This window comes from Rhodotorula paludigena, assembly GCF_050403205.1.
Source record: "Rhodotorula paludigena JCM10292 DNA, Rt_paludigena_JCM10292v1_ctg15, whole genome shotgun sequence".
In the NCBI taxonomy this organism is placed as follows: Eukaryota; Fungi; Basidiomycota; class Microbotryomycetes; order Sporidiobolales; family Sporidiobolaceae; genus Rhodotorula; species Rhodotorula paludigena.
Window position 1 is genome coordinate 125,497 of NW_027481443.1, and position 14,184 is coordinate 139,680.

Sequence of the window (14,184 nt, forward strand, 5' to 3'; positions counted from 1 at the left end):
TGTACCGTGCTTGCATCGATGCTGTTTGCGCCAGTGGTCTGCCAGCAAGAGACCGGATTGATTCGGCGGCCGCAGGGCATGCATGAAGAGGATCCAACGTGCTCGTCTCCTGTTCGAAAGGCTACATATACAATTCGTGAACGATGAGCAGGGCGCAGGCGATGTGCTTGCGTCTCGCTCAGGTACGAGAAGGCGTAGATGCGGAAGACAGCCCTGGTATGACAACAAGGGAACGACAACGACGACGAAGCCTGCAAGACGAACGAACACCTGCACGTCTAGAGGGTGGAGCAACAGCTAGCGAACGGGTATGGTGCGTCGTGGGCGAGGATTTGGGAGGGCGAGGCGGCGCCGGTAGTGGATATGGACAGGAGGGGAAGTGCATCGAGGACAACATGGGAAAGGGAGCGAGCCGTCTATGCGGAAGGCGGGTATGGATGGGCGGCATGATGATGCGATGGTTGAAAGAGAAACAGGGAGTAGGCGAGGGCGAAGACGCCGCTACCGCCCCTGCTGCGCCTCGTGCTTCTTCTTGTCCTCCTGCTCGCGCTTTTCGCGCAATTCGTGTTCCGAGTGAGTCATTCGGAGCATCCGGCGCATAATTAGCTCGTAAGAGAGTATGGTAAGCGCCGAAGCTGGCACGGTCCTCAGCAGGTTGGTGCCCATGCCTCGGTAAAAGCCCGCGACGCCTTCCTCGGCGAGAATGCGCTGGAATGTCTTGATGACGCCCTCGAACGCCTCGGCTTCTGCGCCTTGTGCTGCCCGTGCGCGCTTCTGGATCTGGAGGCGAGTGCGGAGGACCTCGTGCGGGTAGGTGGCGATCGAGGCGATCATCTTTGAAGCGGACGAGCAGACGAGAATGGTCGACGAAGGGATGTCCGAGCCGTCGGCCGGGCCTGGTAGAGGGGACGAAACGGAAGTGTCAGCTCGAGGTCAACGCACGCGAGAGAAAAACGGGGAGAGACGTGAGAGCAAGACGCACGAGACATGACCTTGAAGCGCTCATACAGCGGGAACTGAACAGCAACATGCACGACGCCAAACAAGCTGGGCAGCATTCCACGGTAGAAAGCCTTGCCTCCCTCCTCGCGGTAGATGCGCACGAGGGCGTCCCACGTATGGCGGTAGCGCTGCTCGCCGGAGGACGTCTGCTGCGTCATGAAGCGCGTCTTGACCACCCAGAGGGGGTTGGTCAGGATTGTGCCGCTAGCGCCAGCAGTCATGGCAGAGATGATGTGCGCGACTGGATCGTCGGGACCTGTTGACACGCAGAGGGAGAACGGGTCAGCGACGCTGCTCCGTTGTGCTCGCGCCTCGCGTCCCGCATGCACGTCCACACGGCATACACGCTCGGTACACTGCCGACGAACAACCGAACGGGATCAGACGCTCCTTTCGGAAACGTTTTTCGAGTTCAGGTTCATCCGCCCCTCTTTCGAGGGACGGAAGGTTCGTCAGAGGTCTAAGGATACATTTGTTTGGTTGGTCATCTCGCCCCGTGCGCGTCGACGTCGACAGGGCACCGGAGCGTGTGCGTGTGTGCGTGCATGCGAAATCCTTCCGCCCTCCAAGCTCGACCCGGGGACGAATGAAACGCACCACGGACGGCCGACAGCCGGGCCTTGACCTGGTCGTAGACGGTGAAGTAGATGGCCCAGGTCGGGAGGTAGCCGATGATGGTGGGCCCGAGGCCGCGATACATGCCGCGAAAGCCATCGTGCACCCAGATGTGCCGGACGGTGCCTGCGAAGCAGAGCACGCACGAGCGGGACCAGACGAGCCGAGACGAGTCAGCACGTGCACGAAGCAGCGGGGAGTGGTGGGAAGAAGGGAGAGGGAGAAGAGGGCGGCGAGCGCGGGTAAAAAGGCCGCGAGGCAGAGAGAGAAAGGACCGGGAAAAGGGGGACGGATAGAGGATGGCCGCGACTCACCGAGCAACCCAGACGGTCCCTGCTGTCCTCCACCAGCCTGCAGCTTGGTCTTGACGACGTCTAGCGGGCAGGTGGCGACGCTCGTGATGAGGCCTGCTCCTGCGCCGGCGACCATCGACTCTGCGCCGCGGAACCAGGCCACGCCGCGAAACTTGTCGCCCTGCGGGTCGCGGTCGGCGATGGTGATGCGCATATCGGCGTCGTGCGCCGCGGCACGCAGTCACGAGCTGAGAGGAGGCGAGGGCGGAGCTGCCGGCGGACGACGTCGGGCGAGCTGACAAGTCGAGCGAGCTGAGGTCCCGCGTGCTGAGCGGGTTGTCGAGCGAGTGCTGTGCGTTCAGCCTTCGCTCTGACTAGGCTCACTTGCGCGCACGAGCGCACGAGGGCTGCGGGTCGGGAAGGATTCGGGGGGGATAGCGAGACGAGGGGCGAGGGTCGAGGTGGGGGCCGACTACGGCGAACCAGACGCAGTCGCGGTGCCTCACGAGAGTGCGAGTCTGTTCGCAGCTCGCCTGGCGGAACGGAGCGGCGCAGATGAGGGCGAGCGAGCAAACGCGCCAGACAGAGTCGACGGCGACGACAGCGACGGCAGCCCGCCGACTTCGGCCCGGGGCTTGTCTGACAAGCGAGAGGGCCTCGTGAGAGCTTCCCTCATAGCTTGCGATCCCTCGGAATTTGCCCGGTGAGCGACGACGCGTGTATTTGCTGTGGTTGCGCCCCACCTCGTCTCTCGCCTCTCGCTCTTGCTCTGTCCGTCCGGCTTGCTCTCTCGTACGAAAGGTGCACGATCGCCACGAACCTGCTGCAGCAGCTCGCACGATGGCCGCACAGTCGAGCTCGTCGGCATCGCGGCGCCGCGAGCACTCGCACTTCCAACCGTTCCCCGCCGACTGGACTTCCGTGTCGGACTCGCTGCTGCGCGCGCGCGTGCAGGCCCGCAACCCGTCGCATCACTCGGCCGTCTCGCTCCACTCGCACGACTCGCGCGCGCACAGGTCGAGCCACGGGAATCCACTCGCCGGCGGCCGGCATTGGGACAGCGCGAGCGAGTCGGGCCTGTCCGTCCTCTCGGCGCTCCCGACGCGCGAGGACCGCCAAGCGAGGGCCGCACGAAAGGCCCTCGCGCGAGAACAGCGCCAGCGCGACAAGGAGGCCGCGGCAAAGGCCGCCGACGCGACCGACTCGCCCTTGCGAAGGTGGGCTCGCTGGCTCGTCGAGCAGCCGGCGTTGACGCGGTACAGCCTGGTGCTGTGTCTTGCGCTCGTGGTGCTCGTCAAGTGGTGCGCCGGGCTGGGAGGCTATTCGGGTGCGCCCCACCACTGGCGTCCGGCTTTGTTTCGCTGTCCTCACTCAGGTCGTTGGCACCTGCAGGTCTGGCAAAACCTCCCCTGCGCGGAGACCTCGAAGCGCAACGACACTGGATTGCCCTCACCTCGTCCTCACTCCCGCGCCTCCCCTTCCTGCACGCTCCACCCTCTCCTCCTTCCGCTAACGTCTCCGTCGCGCCCTCCCAATGGTACTTCCACGACACGCCCTACTGGGGTCTCGACTACCCGCCCCTGACAGCGTACCACTCGCTCTGTCTCGGCTTCATCGCCCGCCTGAGCCGCAGCACCGCGCGCTACGTGACTATCCGCCCTGTCTCGACCACCGCGTCGCGCGCAGAGCTGGCCTCATGGGAGGCCAGCATGGCCGCGCTCGAGGACGATGGCGGGCTGCGCAACTGGATGCGCGCGACTGTCATCGTTGGCGACTTGCTCGTCTGGGTCAGCGCCGTGGTCGTGTATTGCCGCCCTAACTTTGGCGGATCGAGTCGGGAGAGCAAGGCGCAGCGAAAGGCGGTGCGTTACCCATCACGCGACTTGCTGAAAGCTGGCTGAGCTCACTCTGAATTTCCAGCTCGTCGCGACTATGACGATCCTTCTACAACCCGCGCTCATCCTCATCGACAGCGGGCACTTCCAGTGCGTATTCTGACACGCATGGACACGGTATCTGGGGCTGACGAGGCTGAGTTGCAGATATAACTCGCTGATGCTCGGCTTGACGCTCTGGGCCATCGTACTCTTCCAAAAAGGCCACGACGTTCTCGGCGGCATGCTCTTCATGCTCAGCCTCGGCTTCAAGCAGATGGCGCTCTACTACGCTCCTGCAGTGTACGTCGACGACGTGCACGCGCCGTGCAGAATCCGCAGCTGATCCACTGCCTACGCAGATTCGCTTATTTGCTCGGAAAGTGCTTCTGGCTCGGCGGGCGTGAAGGGTATGTCGTAGGATCCTTCTCGCGCGCGCCTCATCACTCGGAATTAACCTTCCGCGACAGACTCTCGCTCTTCATCAACCTCGCTCTGGCGGTTTCCTTTACCTTCGTCGTGCTCTTTGCACCCTTCCTCACCTCGATTTCGACTTTCCTCCAAGCGATCCACCGCATCTTCCCCTTCGCACGCGGGCTGTTTGAAGACAAGGTCGCCAACGTCTGGTGCGCGCTCAACGTCGTCGTCAAGCTTCGCGAGCTCGCGCCCGTGTCGACGCTCGCCAAGCTGGCACTGGCGGCGACGGTCACCGCCGTGCTGCCCAGCATGGTTGCTGTCCTCGGCGTCAGCTTTTCGCTGGGGCGGAGTCGCACGCCCTCGGCAAGCAGCACGGCTGGACCTGCGCCGACGATCATCCTCCTCCCGCACGCCCTCTTCCTTTCGGCGATGGCGTTCTTCCTCTTCTCGTTCCAAGTGCACGAGAAGAGCATCCTGCTGCCCCTCATGCCGCTCACGCTGCTCATGGGCGCGCGCGAGGTTGGGTATGGGCGGATGGACTGGGAGTGGGGCGTTCTCGTCAACAACGTCGCCGTCTTCAGGTGCGCTCGGCTCTTGCTGCATCCGCTCTACGACTTTTTTTCCGACCAAACTTCACCATTCTGCGCAGCATGTGGCCCCTCCTCCAACGCGACGGCATTCCGGTGCAGTACCTCGGGCTTACGCTTCTGTGGAACTTTGCGATCGGGTACAACCCGTTCACGCTCCGCGCCTCGTTCGTCAAGTACCTCAGCCTGGTGCGTGACTCTCGACTCCCATTGCTGAACAGTGGTCACTCATCTGGGCTGTTGCAGGCGTCCTACCTCGTCATCTTTCTCCTGCACACGCTCGAAACCCTCGCGTCTCCGCCGGCACACCTCCCCGACCTCTTTCCCGTCCTCAACCTCACGCTCTCTGCGGGCGTCTTCGGCCTCGCCTGGCTGTGGGCAACCAAGCGCCTTACGCAGGAAGCGTGGGCGCTCGGCGGGATTGGGTTTGGTGAGGGCGCTGGAGCGGGTGCGGATGCCGCGAATGGGACGGGGCGACGAGAGGAGAAGAAGAGGCGATAGGTACTTCGTGGTCATTCTGCTTGCGGTTGTGCTGTGCAAAAGAGCCGTCTATGCGCTCGACAAACCGACATCGAGGAGGGGAAAAGAGGGCGACTTGTGCCGGTGTTTTACCCGTCAAAAGCCACTCGTACACTCCATCGTAAGCTACTGCCGTCTGCAGCACGCCCGATCGAGGCGCGGGGAGCGAAAGCGAGGCGCGGCGGCCGGCTGGTTGACCGGGCGTCACTGTTGGCTACGGTTTCGTTGCCGCTTTGGCGACCGTCTCACTCGGTAGCATTGTCTGGGGTCTCGCGACGGGCTGTGCAGACTTTCGAGACTTGCAGAGCTTTTGTCGTGTCTGGAGTCGCTGCTGTGACGCGACCACGGAACGGGGAAATGCGAACGTCAAATGTCTGCTAAATGTCGGAGACTAAGCCCAAATCTAGACGTTCCAAAGCTGCGGCCGACTCTGCTGAACAAACATCGGGGAGCACGTGCTCTTCCCAATTTCTCGAGGCGAGGTTGAGCACGAGAAGGTTGTCGCGCGGAGGTTTAATGGGGAGCGGCCAGACTGCAGGGCACAATGCGTCAAAGGGTGCGCTGGTGTAGAAGCACTTCATGCACAGGAGGCAAGACTCGCCTGAGCCGCTTGGGACAGAAATCGCGCGATCGTTGAGGTTGCCCGGCGGTGTGCAGCGATAAAGCACCTCTTGCCAGGTGAACTCGGGGTGCGCGTCGATTTGTTGTGTGATCCAGGTGCCCCGTGCGTGGTCCAGCGCTGCAGATGCATAGGAGAGAGGGTGCATGACGGTCGGTACTCGAACAGGCAGACTGAGAGGAGCATTGCCATCACGCACAGAAGAGTGACCACCAGCGGGCCGACCTGCGCCGCCGGATAATCTCGATGGTATCTCGCAGGTCCATGAGCCGTAAGCGTGCGCCTGGAATTCCCGCCCTGTCCTCCTCCTCGACGTGGACGATCTCCTTCGCCAGATCATCGCAAGCCGTGTCGTCCAGCCATTCGTCCGCTCTCAGGATGTCCCAGGTGGACGGATGGAACTTCTGATAGTGGCACTCCAGCTCGAGAGTCCAAGTCGCGTGTGGGTTTACCTTCTTCGGACGAGATGCTTCGGAGAGGGGAAGGAACGGCGCGAGGATGTTGTAGAAGAGGCCGAAAGGCACGAGCGGGGGAATCGCTAAAGGATCGACCTGAATCTCGGGCACTCTATCGAGCAGCGGCATCGCGTCGGGCCTGGCGTCGGCAGAACCCACGGTCAGGCAGGCGGTGCAGGGCGGGGCGTCCGCGAGCGAGGAGCGTGGATAGGGACCGCAGGCGGCGCGCCTACTGGAGACTAGAACGAGCCGATCGCAGCGTGCCCACTTCTGTAGGGTTGAGCAGGGTGGCGCGGAAGAGGCAAGCGTGTCGGCGCGAACAAGCGGCGGACGCAGGGCGGACGCCGGCGCACAGGAGCTTTTTTCACGATGCAAACAGCCTGCAGCAAAGGCCTTTCTCCTGCACGATAAGAGCGACTCGCTTGTCGCTGGAGCGATTTCCATCTCGAGAGGCAGAGAAGAGGAGAGGGGGATGAGCAGGGAAGCTGCACTCGGCCCGGCTTTCACGGGCGCTGGGGACGATCGACAGCAGCACGCAGAAGAGCCAGACGTTCTGGAAATGCCCTTGCGAGGCGCCCAATGCGATGCTCGATTTTATCAATCGCTGCGAGCGCCGAGCACCGCTGTGTCGGCGAGCGCGAGGCGACCCGGGGCGTCACTGTGTTGGCTTCCCTCTGCTCGACTGCTTCGCTCTGATTCTTCCAAGTGAGTCCAACGGTCGTGGTTACAGCTTGAGCGATCTTTGATTCTTCAGCCTGGCCTGGCAAGCCCGCCCTCGCCTTCCCGCCCTCTTCCTCCTGCTGCTTCCGACCCGGTGCTGATCTGCCCTCTGTTGCCCCTGTTCCGCCGCTGCCTGCTTCGTCATCCATTGTACGGCTCTATACACGCGCTGTGCGACCCTTCTATCCCGTTGCAGCACCATGTTCGCCCGCGCTGCCGCCCGCAACACCTTCCGCCAGGTTCGCTCTGCCGCACCTCGCCGCTCGTACGCTACCGCGGGCCACCACACGTCCGTCACCCCTCCCAAGGTGCGTTGCGAGTATCCCACTAGTACTGAACCCCAAGCGCACTGTTGACCGCCTTGCTCTCCTCCAGTCGGACCTTCCCTGGGTTATCGGCAGCGCCCTCGTCTTCGTCCCGCTCTTCTTCAGCCTGACCTCGCCGCCCGAGGTGCTCAAGCACGCGACGTCGCCCTCGCACCCGGAGAAGCACCAGGAGGTGCCCGCGTCGCGCAAGGCGACCGAGGCTGAGGAGCCTGCCGAGAAGGAGTCGTCGCCGGCGCAGGCGCAGGAGGCCGACGAGAAGGAGGAGCAGAGCGAGCCGAGTGAGGCGGAGAAGGACCAGCCGGCGCAGCCGGGCAAGGACGAGGACAAGGCCGCCGAGGGCCAGGAGAAGGACGTCGCCGAGGTCCCGACCCCGCGCGACTCGACCTCGGGCGAGGAGAAGAAGGAGGCGACGCCCGAGGCCAAGGAGGACGCCAAGATGGCGCAGCCGCACAAGCAGGACAAGGTCGAGAAGGAGGTCAAGGCGTCGAAGGAGGAGGAGCAGAAGAAGGACGAGTAAGCGTAGAGAGGGCATCCGCCGAGTGACTGCAAAAGTAGAGCGCCCGCGTGCGCTAGTCGTTGTCAGTAGCGTGCATTGAGCGGCCGTTCCACAAGGCTATGTGCGAGCTCCACCATCTTCGCCGTGAGCGCCCTGCCTGGTTTCCCCACTTGCCCTGATTTCGTCTCGACCATGTCAGCCTCGAACGGAACCGCAGGTGCTTCTGGTGCATCAGGCGCACAGGTGAATCCGGCCCTTGCGCCCGCTCAACCCGCTGCGCACGCCTCGGCCCCGCACCCTCAGCCGCAGGGCAGCGAGCCCGCACCCGAGCCTTACTTCGACAGGCAGCTCGGCAAGTGGTGCTGCGAGGACCGCGACGGCAACGAGCTCGAGTGGGACGCCGCGCGCAACGCCTGGGTGCCTGCTGTGCGTCTCTGACCCGCCTCATGAGTCCGCGCGGCGTTGATGATGGCTCACTCCGCTTCCTCTCGCTCGAACAGATAACCGAGGACGTGCTCAAGGCTCAACAGGCTGCCTACTCGGTCGAGGGTGTCGACGAGTCGGTGCGGTGCTCGCTGCCTGCTTTCCCTGATTGCATGCGCTCACCGTTCTCATGCAACTGCTCGCAGGCTCCAGCTGCTCCCAACAAGGAGGATCGCAAGGGCAAGAAGCGCAAGGCCGGCGACAACGGCGACAAGCCGGCAAAGAAGCCGCGCGCCAACACGGCCGTCTTCGTCTCGAAGCTCCCGGACTCGACCACGGCCGACCAGCTCGTCTCGACCTTCTCCAAAGCCGGCCTCATCCTTGAGGACATCAACGGCGACCCCAAAGTCAAGCTCTACAAGGACGACGCCGGGCGCTTCAAGGGCGAGGCCCTCATCGTCTACCTCCAGGAGGCGAGCGTCGAACTTGCGTGTCGCCTATTCGACGAGACGGAGCTCGAACTCGGGAGCGGTGCGGGGACGATGAGCGTCAAGGTCGCGCAGTGGGACACCAGCAGCAAGGACAAAGAGAAGGAGAAGGGGGCGGGCGAGGGGGACCAGGGCGAGGGGACTTCGAGCGGGAACGGCGCGTCGAAGAAGGGCAAGACGGATCAGGAGAAGGCTCGGCTCGGCAAGAAGGCGGCAGCTCTGCGGCAGTACGTCGTAAGCTCCCTCCACCCAGTAGCGGCCCTGGCTCACATGCGTGTTCCTGCAGGAAACTCGGCGACTGGTCGGACGACGAGGATCCGGCAGCAGCAGCTGCGCGCGCGCGCAAGTACCGCGGCGTCGTCGTGCTCGAGGGCATGTTCACGCTCAAGGAGCTCGAGGAGGACCCGACGCTCTTACTCGACCTGAAGGAGGACGTGCGGGAAGAGTGCGAGACCATCGGCGAGGTCACCAACGTCACGCTCTATGATGTACGTGTAGCATCACCATTCTCTACAAGCCCCACTGCTCACAAGCTGCACGGGTCTGCAGAAGGAGGACAAAGGCGTCATGACCGTTCGCTTCAAGGAGGAGCTCGCCGCTCAAGCTTGCATCGCAGTGCGTATCGCTTGTCTGCGATTGCGATCAAAGTGCTGGACATGCCCTGACCTGCGACATTGCTCAACAGAAAATGAACGGGCGCTATTTCGGCGGCCGCACCATCGCCGCTTTCCCGATGGACGGTACGAAGAAATACAAGAAGAGCGGCCAGGGCGTCGACCTGCGGGGCACGGGCTTTGGGGACGACGACGAGGACGAGCAGGCAGCCAAGCGGGAGGAGGAGCGGCTCGAGAAGTACGCCGACTGGCTTAAGAAGGGCGGCGAGTAGAGCTAGACGAGGCCCCCTCTTGGCTTGCATGGACCCTCTCTTCCCATTTTCGTACCGTGGAGAGAGCCTCTGCACCTTCCTTTGCAGGCCGTCAACGAGTGACCCCATGCTTGCGAGTTTCACGAGCTCCGCCAGCTTCGCCAGCTGGCTTCTTCCCCACCTGCCTGATCGCCCGGGCAGCTAGCAGCGCTCGAAGAGCTTCTTGCAGTTGAGCTGCACAGCGTGCAGCGCTTCGAACCGGCCGGGCAAGCCCTTAAACCACCACCACCTCTCGCTCACCGGCGATGAGCGACTCCGCTCGTCAGGCTCTTCCCGAGCTGTTGGACACGCCGCTGGACGTCAAGGAGCTCCTTAAATTCACTCTGCACGACCCATTCGTCCAGCAACTCGCCACGTCGTCAGCGAACGAGTTCTTTGCGCCAGAGCCTGACGGGCGGTTGACGGTCCGACGAGGGGCCGAGGGCTGCTGGAACCTGCTGCCGGAGGACTGGAGGACCTACTTCGACGGCATCGCGCAGCCGGACCGGCGGGACGAGGCGCTGATATTGCTCTCCGAAGGCACTCAGGTGCGACGACTCCTTTACAGACGGCATGTAAGGGACAGGCTGATCTTCTCACCGGCACAGGAAGACGGTCCGAGCACCTTGAGGGCGTATCTGCGTTCGTGTCGCTCGCTCTCCCTCGATCGCACTTGTTCGGACCAGCCCATTCTTGTCTACCCGCCTTCGTCGTCTCCCTCACCCCGCCAGACTCGCTCGCCAGCCGCGCAAGTGCGAAGGGAGCGCACAGTCGAGGAGAGGCTAGCCAAGATCAACCTCAAGAACGCGCTGCAAGCAGGGAAGAGCCCGAAGAAGGACCACGAGGTGGAGCAGTTCAGCCGACTCGGTGCGAATCGCGTCTTCTGCTTGAAGTGCCAGCAAGCTGACAATTCCGTACGCTAGTTGGAGACATGCTGCAAGAGGGTTCGATGACACACTGCGTCGATGTCGGTTCTGGGCGGGTGCGTTCGCTGTCGTCCAGTCTCTTTCTTTGCAGTGCTTATCTGACGCGTTGCCTTCGCAGGCACATCTTTCCCGTGCGCTTGCGTGCCCTCCGCTGGATTTGCACGTCCTCGCCGTCGACTGGTCCGCTTCACAGAAGTCTGGCGCCGAGAAGATCGACGAGATTCGGTCGAACGCCGCGCTCGCACCGGTCAAGGGCAGCTTGACGCACGAGGTCAACTCGCTCGACGCTGACGGCGTTCTCGACGTGCTGAGCCATTGGCCGCCGGCGGATGCGCCGCCGTCGACGCCGCCCGCTCTCCTCGTCGCACTACATGCTTGTGGCGACCTCACTCCAGACGCGCTCAAAGCGTTCATTCGTTCCGAGGCCGACAAAGAGCGGCGAAGCGGCGCCAAAGCCATCTTCGTGGGCTGCTGCTACAATCTTCAGACGCCCTCGCTCTTCCCGCTCTCACAGCACATTCGCTCGCTTCCGCTCCCGATATCGCCGACCATGACCCGCGCACACCTCCGCCTGACGCCACAATCCCCTCCAACATGGCATCTCTCGTCCGCGTCGACCGCGGCGTGGCGCACCTCGACGCTCAAGCTCGCCTACCGCGCGCGGTACGAAGCCGAGCTCGAAGCCGGCGGGCACGGCGCTCGAGGCGAGCGGCGCGTCGGGCGCATTCCCGACTGCACCAGCTGGGCGGAGTACCGACGGAGGGCGCACAAGAAGGCCGAGGGCGGGCTCGCGGAGGAGCAGGTCCCGGCGCTGCGGGTCGGCGGCGAGGACGACGACGAGGACGCGGCCTGGGCGACAATGCTGTTCCAGCTGCGCGTCTTCTGGACGCTCAGGTCGTGGCTCGGGCCGCCGCTCGAGTCGCTGTGCGTCCTGGACCGGTTCGCCTTCCTGTGCGAGGGACTCCGCGAGGAGTGGACCGGTGACCACGGGGCATCGCCAACGCGAAGGCGGATTGAGCTGGTCAACCTGTTTGACCAGGCGACGGGCAGCCTGCGCAATTTGGCGCTCGTGGTGCGGTGATACGCGTAGAAGAGGAGAAACGGAGCGATTTTCCCCTCGACGAGGTTGCACGACCGGCAAAGCGCTGTATGCTGTTCTCGAACGCAAGATAAGTCCCTTGGTGGGTGGTCTAGTCCATGCAAGCTGTGCACCGGGTTCGCGGAGCGGGCGTGCTCTCGATCGGGAAGGCGAGACGCGACGTGTCTTGCGCGTTCCCGCCTTTCCGTTCTCCTCTTCTTTCCCCTCCACGCCCTTCCCCTTACTCTGTGTAAAGATGTGAGCACGCGCCTGCTTGACAAGCTCATGTCAGTCACTCATTTGCACGCGTCGCGCGCCCTCCCCAGGTCCGACGATCTCGCTACCGGCCGCACTCCTCAGCTCCAGGGCATTGCCCAATTCATTGCGCCCGAGGCGCCCGTTCAGGGCACCCAGCTCTCGCCGAACGAGTACTTCAAGCGCAAGATCGCCCTCATCACCGGTGCGCCCTCCCTGCCCCTCGTGCTCCCACGTCGCGTGCTCACATATCACCCTTCGCCTGCAGGTATCACTGGTCAGGACGGTTCGTACCTCACCGAGCTCCTCCTCGAGAAGGGCTACGAGGTCCACGGCATGTGAGTCTCGCTCCTTACCCCGCCTCCAGCCTGGTCCGAAGGACGCGTCGAGCAATCGCAATCATGCCTCTTGCACAGCCTTACGCGTCTGCGGCGGCTGGCTGGCGCTCTCCAGCACCAACTGACACGTCCTACTGCCCCACAGTATCCGTCGTTCGTCGTCCTTCAACACCGGCCGTATCGAGCACCTCTACAAGGATGTTCACGAGCGTGCGTCCCCACCACCTCGCGCTTCTTGCTAGAAGATCCATGCGAGCAGTACATACTCGAGCTGCGAACCTGACTATACGACCCTCGCAGGCCCCAAGATGGTGCTCCACTACGGCGGTGCGTGCTCGCACTCCCCGTCCGTCTCCTGAGCGCTCGATCCTGACCTCTTGCCCTTGCGACGCAGACTTGACTGACACGACCAACCTTGTCGGCATCATTTCGTCGGTTCAGCCGACCGAGATCTACAACCTTGCTGCCCAGTCGCACGTCAAGGTCTCGTTCGACATGGCCGAGTACACTGTGCGTTTGAGTGCGACGAGCTCTGACGCTGGGCTCATCGACTAACAACACGCTTCTGCTGTGCACAGGGCGATGTCGACGGTCTCGGCACCCTCCGTCTCCTTGACGCCATCCGCACCTGCGGCCTCACCAACCACATTCGCTTCTACCAGGTACGATCGTTGCTGTTCAGGCTCCATCAGCCGTACTGACGATGCTCGTACACTCAGGCCTCGACTTCGGAGCTCTACGGCAAGGTCGTCGAGACCCCTCAGTCCGAGACCACCCCCTTCTACCCGCGTTCGCCCTACGGTGTCGCCAAGCTCTACGGCTTCTGGATCGTCAAGAACTACCGTCCGTGTCTTCCACATAGCGACAATGGCAAACAGGGTGAACTGACACAACACGTCCTGCAGGCGAGTCCTACGACATGCACGCGTCGAACGGTATCCTTTTCAACCACGAGTCGCCGCGCCGTGGCCGCACCTTCGTCACCCGCAAGATCTCGCGTGCCGTCGCCGAGATCCACCTTGGCCAGCAGGACTGCCTCGTGCGTCCGCTCGCGTTCTCACTTTATCCCCTTAGCTGACGATCCACGCGCATAGTACCTCGGCAACCTCGACGCCAAGCGCGACTGGGGCCACGCCCGTGACTACGTCGAGGGCATGTGGCGCATGCTCCAGCAGGAGACTCCGGACGACTACGTCCTTGCGACGGGCGAGACGCACCCGGTCCGCGAGTTTGTCGAGAAAGCGTTCGCCATCGTCGGCACGACCATCACGTGGGAGGGTGAGCGCGACACGATCCACGAGGTCGGCAAGTGCTCGCAGACTGGCAAGGTCCTCGTCCGCGTCGACGAGCGCTACTTCGTGCGCCCAGTCCCGCTTTCTCCTGACTTCGACTCCGCACTGACCGCGTCTCGTGCACACACAGCGTCCCGCTGAGGTCGACCTCCTCCACGGCACTCCCGCCAAGGCCGAGAAGGCCCTTGTACGTCGAGCAGATAAACTTCACTCACAGCAGGCTGTTTACTGATGCTCCCTTCCCGTCAAACAGGGCTGGAAGCGCAAGGTCACCTTCGACGAGCTCGTCAAGGAGATGGTCGAGGCTGACATCGAGGGCGTGCGTCTCGTTGTTCGCGCTGTCTCTCCTCGCGCGAGGCTGACCCATCCCTTCTCCGCAGGCCAAGCGTGCCGACCACGACTAAGCTCGCGGCTGCCTGTTGAACCTCCGTCTCTTCCCGCTCCCGCAAAACATGGATTTGTCTGTTTGTCGCACATCGGTTTTCCCACTCGTCTCGACTCCCTCTTTGGCTTTGGGCTCATCTCGTCGCATCCTTCTCTCGGTTTTATCCACCTTG

The 14,184-nt window shown here is 63.1% G+C and overlaps 6 protein-coding genes across 6 annotated transcripts; 4 read left to right on the forward strand and 2 right to left on the reverse strand.

The window, feature by feature from the left end:
• Positions 1-501: 501 nt before the first annotated feature.
• JCM10292_005757 (uncharacterized protein) lies at positions 502-2,124 on the reverse strand (the record flags this gene model as incomplete). Its single annotated transcript, XM_076648363.1, has 4 exons — positions 502-896; positions 983-1,258; positions 1,600-1,743; positions 1,932-2,124. 4 exons carry the CDS (start codon positions 2,122-2,124, stop codon positions 502-504), a joined length of 1,008 nt encoding a protein of 335 aa, XP_076506052.1.
• Positions 2,125-2,750: 626 nt separating this feature from the next.
• ALG6 (dolichyl-P-Glc:Man(9)GlcNAc(2)-PP-dolichol alpha-1,3-glucosyltransferase) lies at positions 2,751-5,289 on the forward strand (the record flags this gene model as incomplete). Its single annotated transcript, XM_076648364.1, has 8 exons — positions 2,751-3,237; positions 3,303-3,772; positions 3,831-3,895; positions 3,953-4,087; positions 4,147-4,194; positions 4,255-4,782; positions 4,851-4,977; positions 5,035-5,289. The coding sequence occupies 8 exons, from the start codon at positions 2,751-2,753 to the stop codon at positions 5,287-5,289; spliced, it is 2,115 nt and encodes a 704-aa protein (XP_076506053.1).
• Positions 5,290-5,684: 395 nt separating this feature from the next.
• On the reverse strand, positions 5,685-6,510 carry JCM10292_005759 (uncharacterized protein; the record flags this gene model as incomplete). Its single annotated transcript, XM_076648365.1, has 3 exons — positions 5,685-5,839; positions 5,909-6,046; positions 6,126-6,510. 3 exons carry the CDS (start codon positions 6,508-6,510, stop codon positions 5,685-5,687), a joined length of 678 nt encoding a protein of 225 aa, XP_076506054.1.
• A 791-nt stretch (positions 6,511-7,301) lies between these two features.
• Positions 7,302-7,944, forward strand: JCM10292_005760 (uncharacterized protein; the record flags this gene model as incomplete). Its single annotated transcript, XM_076648366.1, has 2 exons — positions 7,302-7,409; positions 7,477-7,944. 2 exons carry the CDS (start codon positions 7,302-7,304, stop codon positions 7,942-7,944), a joined length of 576 nt encoding a protein of 191 aa, XP_076506055.1.
• Positions 7,945-8,115: 171 nt separating this feature from the next.
• Positions 8,116-9,720, forward strand: CUS2 (U2 snRNP complex subunit CUS2; the record flags this gene model as incomplete). Its single annotated transcript, XM_076648367.1, has 6 exons — positions 8,116-8,349; positions 8,424-8,486; positions 8,553-9,061; positions 9,121-9,322; positions 9,384-9,449; positions 9,520-9,720. The coding sequence occupies 6 exons, from the start codon at positions 8,116-8,118 to the stop codon at positions 9,718-9,720; spliced, it is 1,275 nt and encodes a 424-aa protein (XP_076506056.1).
• A 284-nt stretch (positions 9,721-10,004) lies between these two features.
• Positions 10,005-14,031, forward strand: JCM10292_005762 (uncharacterized protein; the record flags this gene model as incomplete). Its single annotated transcript, XM_076648368.1, has 16 exons — positions 10,005-10,286; positions 10,347-10,605; positions 10,662-10,720; positions 10,783-11,736; positions 12,103-12,202; positions 12,266-12,335; positions 12,481-12,545; positions 12,636-12,662; positions 12,730-12,845; positions 12,914-12,997; positions 13,055-13,178; positions 13,241-13,374; positions 13,430-13,693; positions 13,758-13,814; positions 13,881-13,946; positions 14,008-14,031. 16 exons carry the CDS (start codon positions 10,005-10,007, stop codon positions 14,029-14,031), a joined length of 2,685 nt encoding a protein of 894 aa, XP_076506057.1.
• Positions 14,032-14,184: the final 153 nt, after the last annotated feature.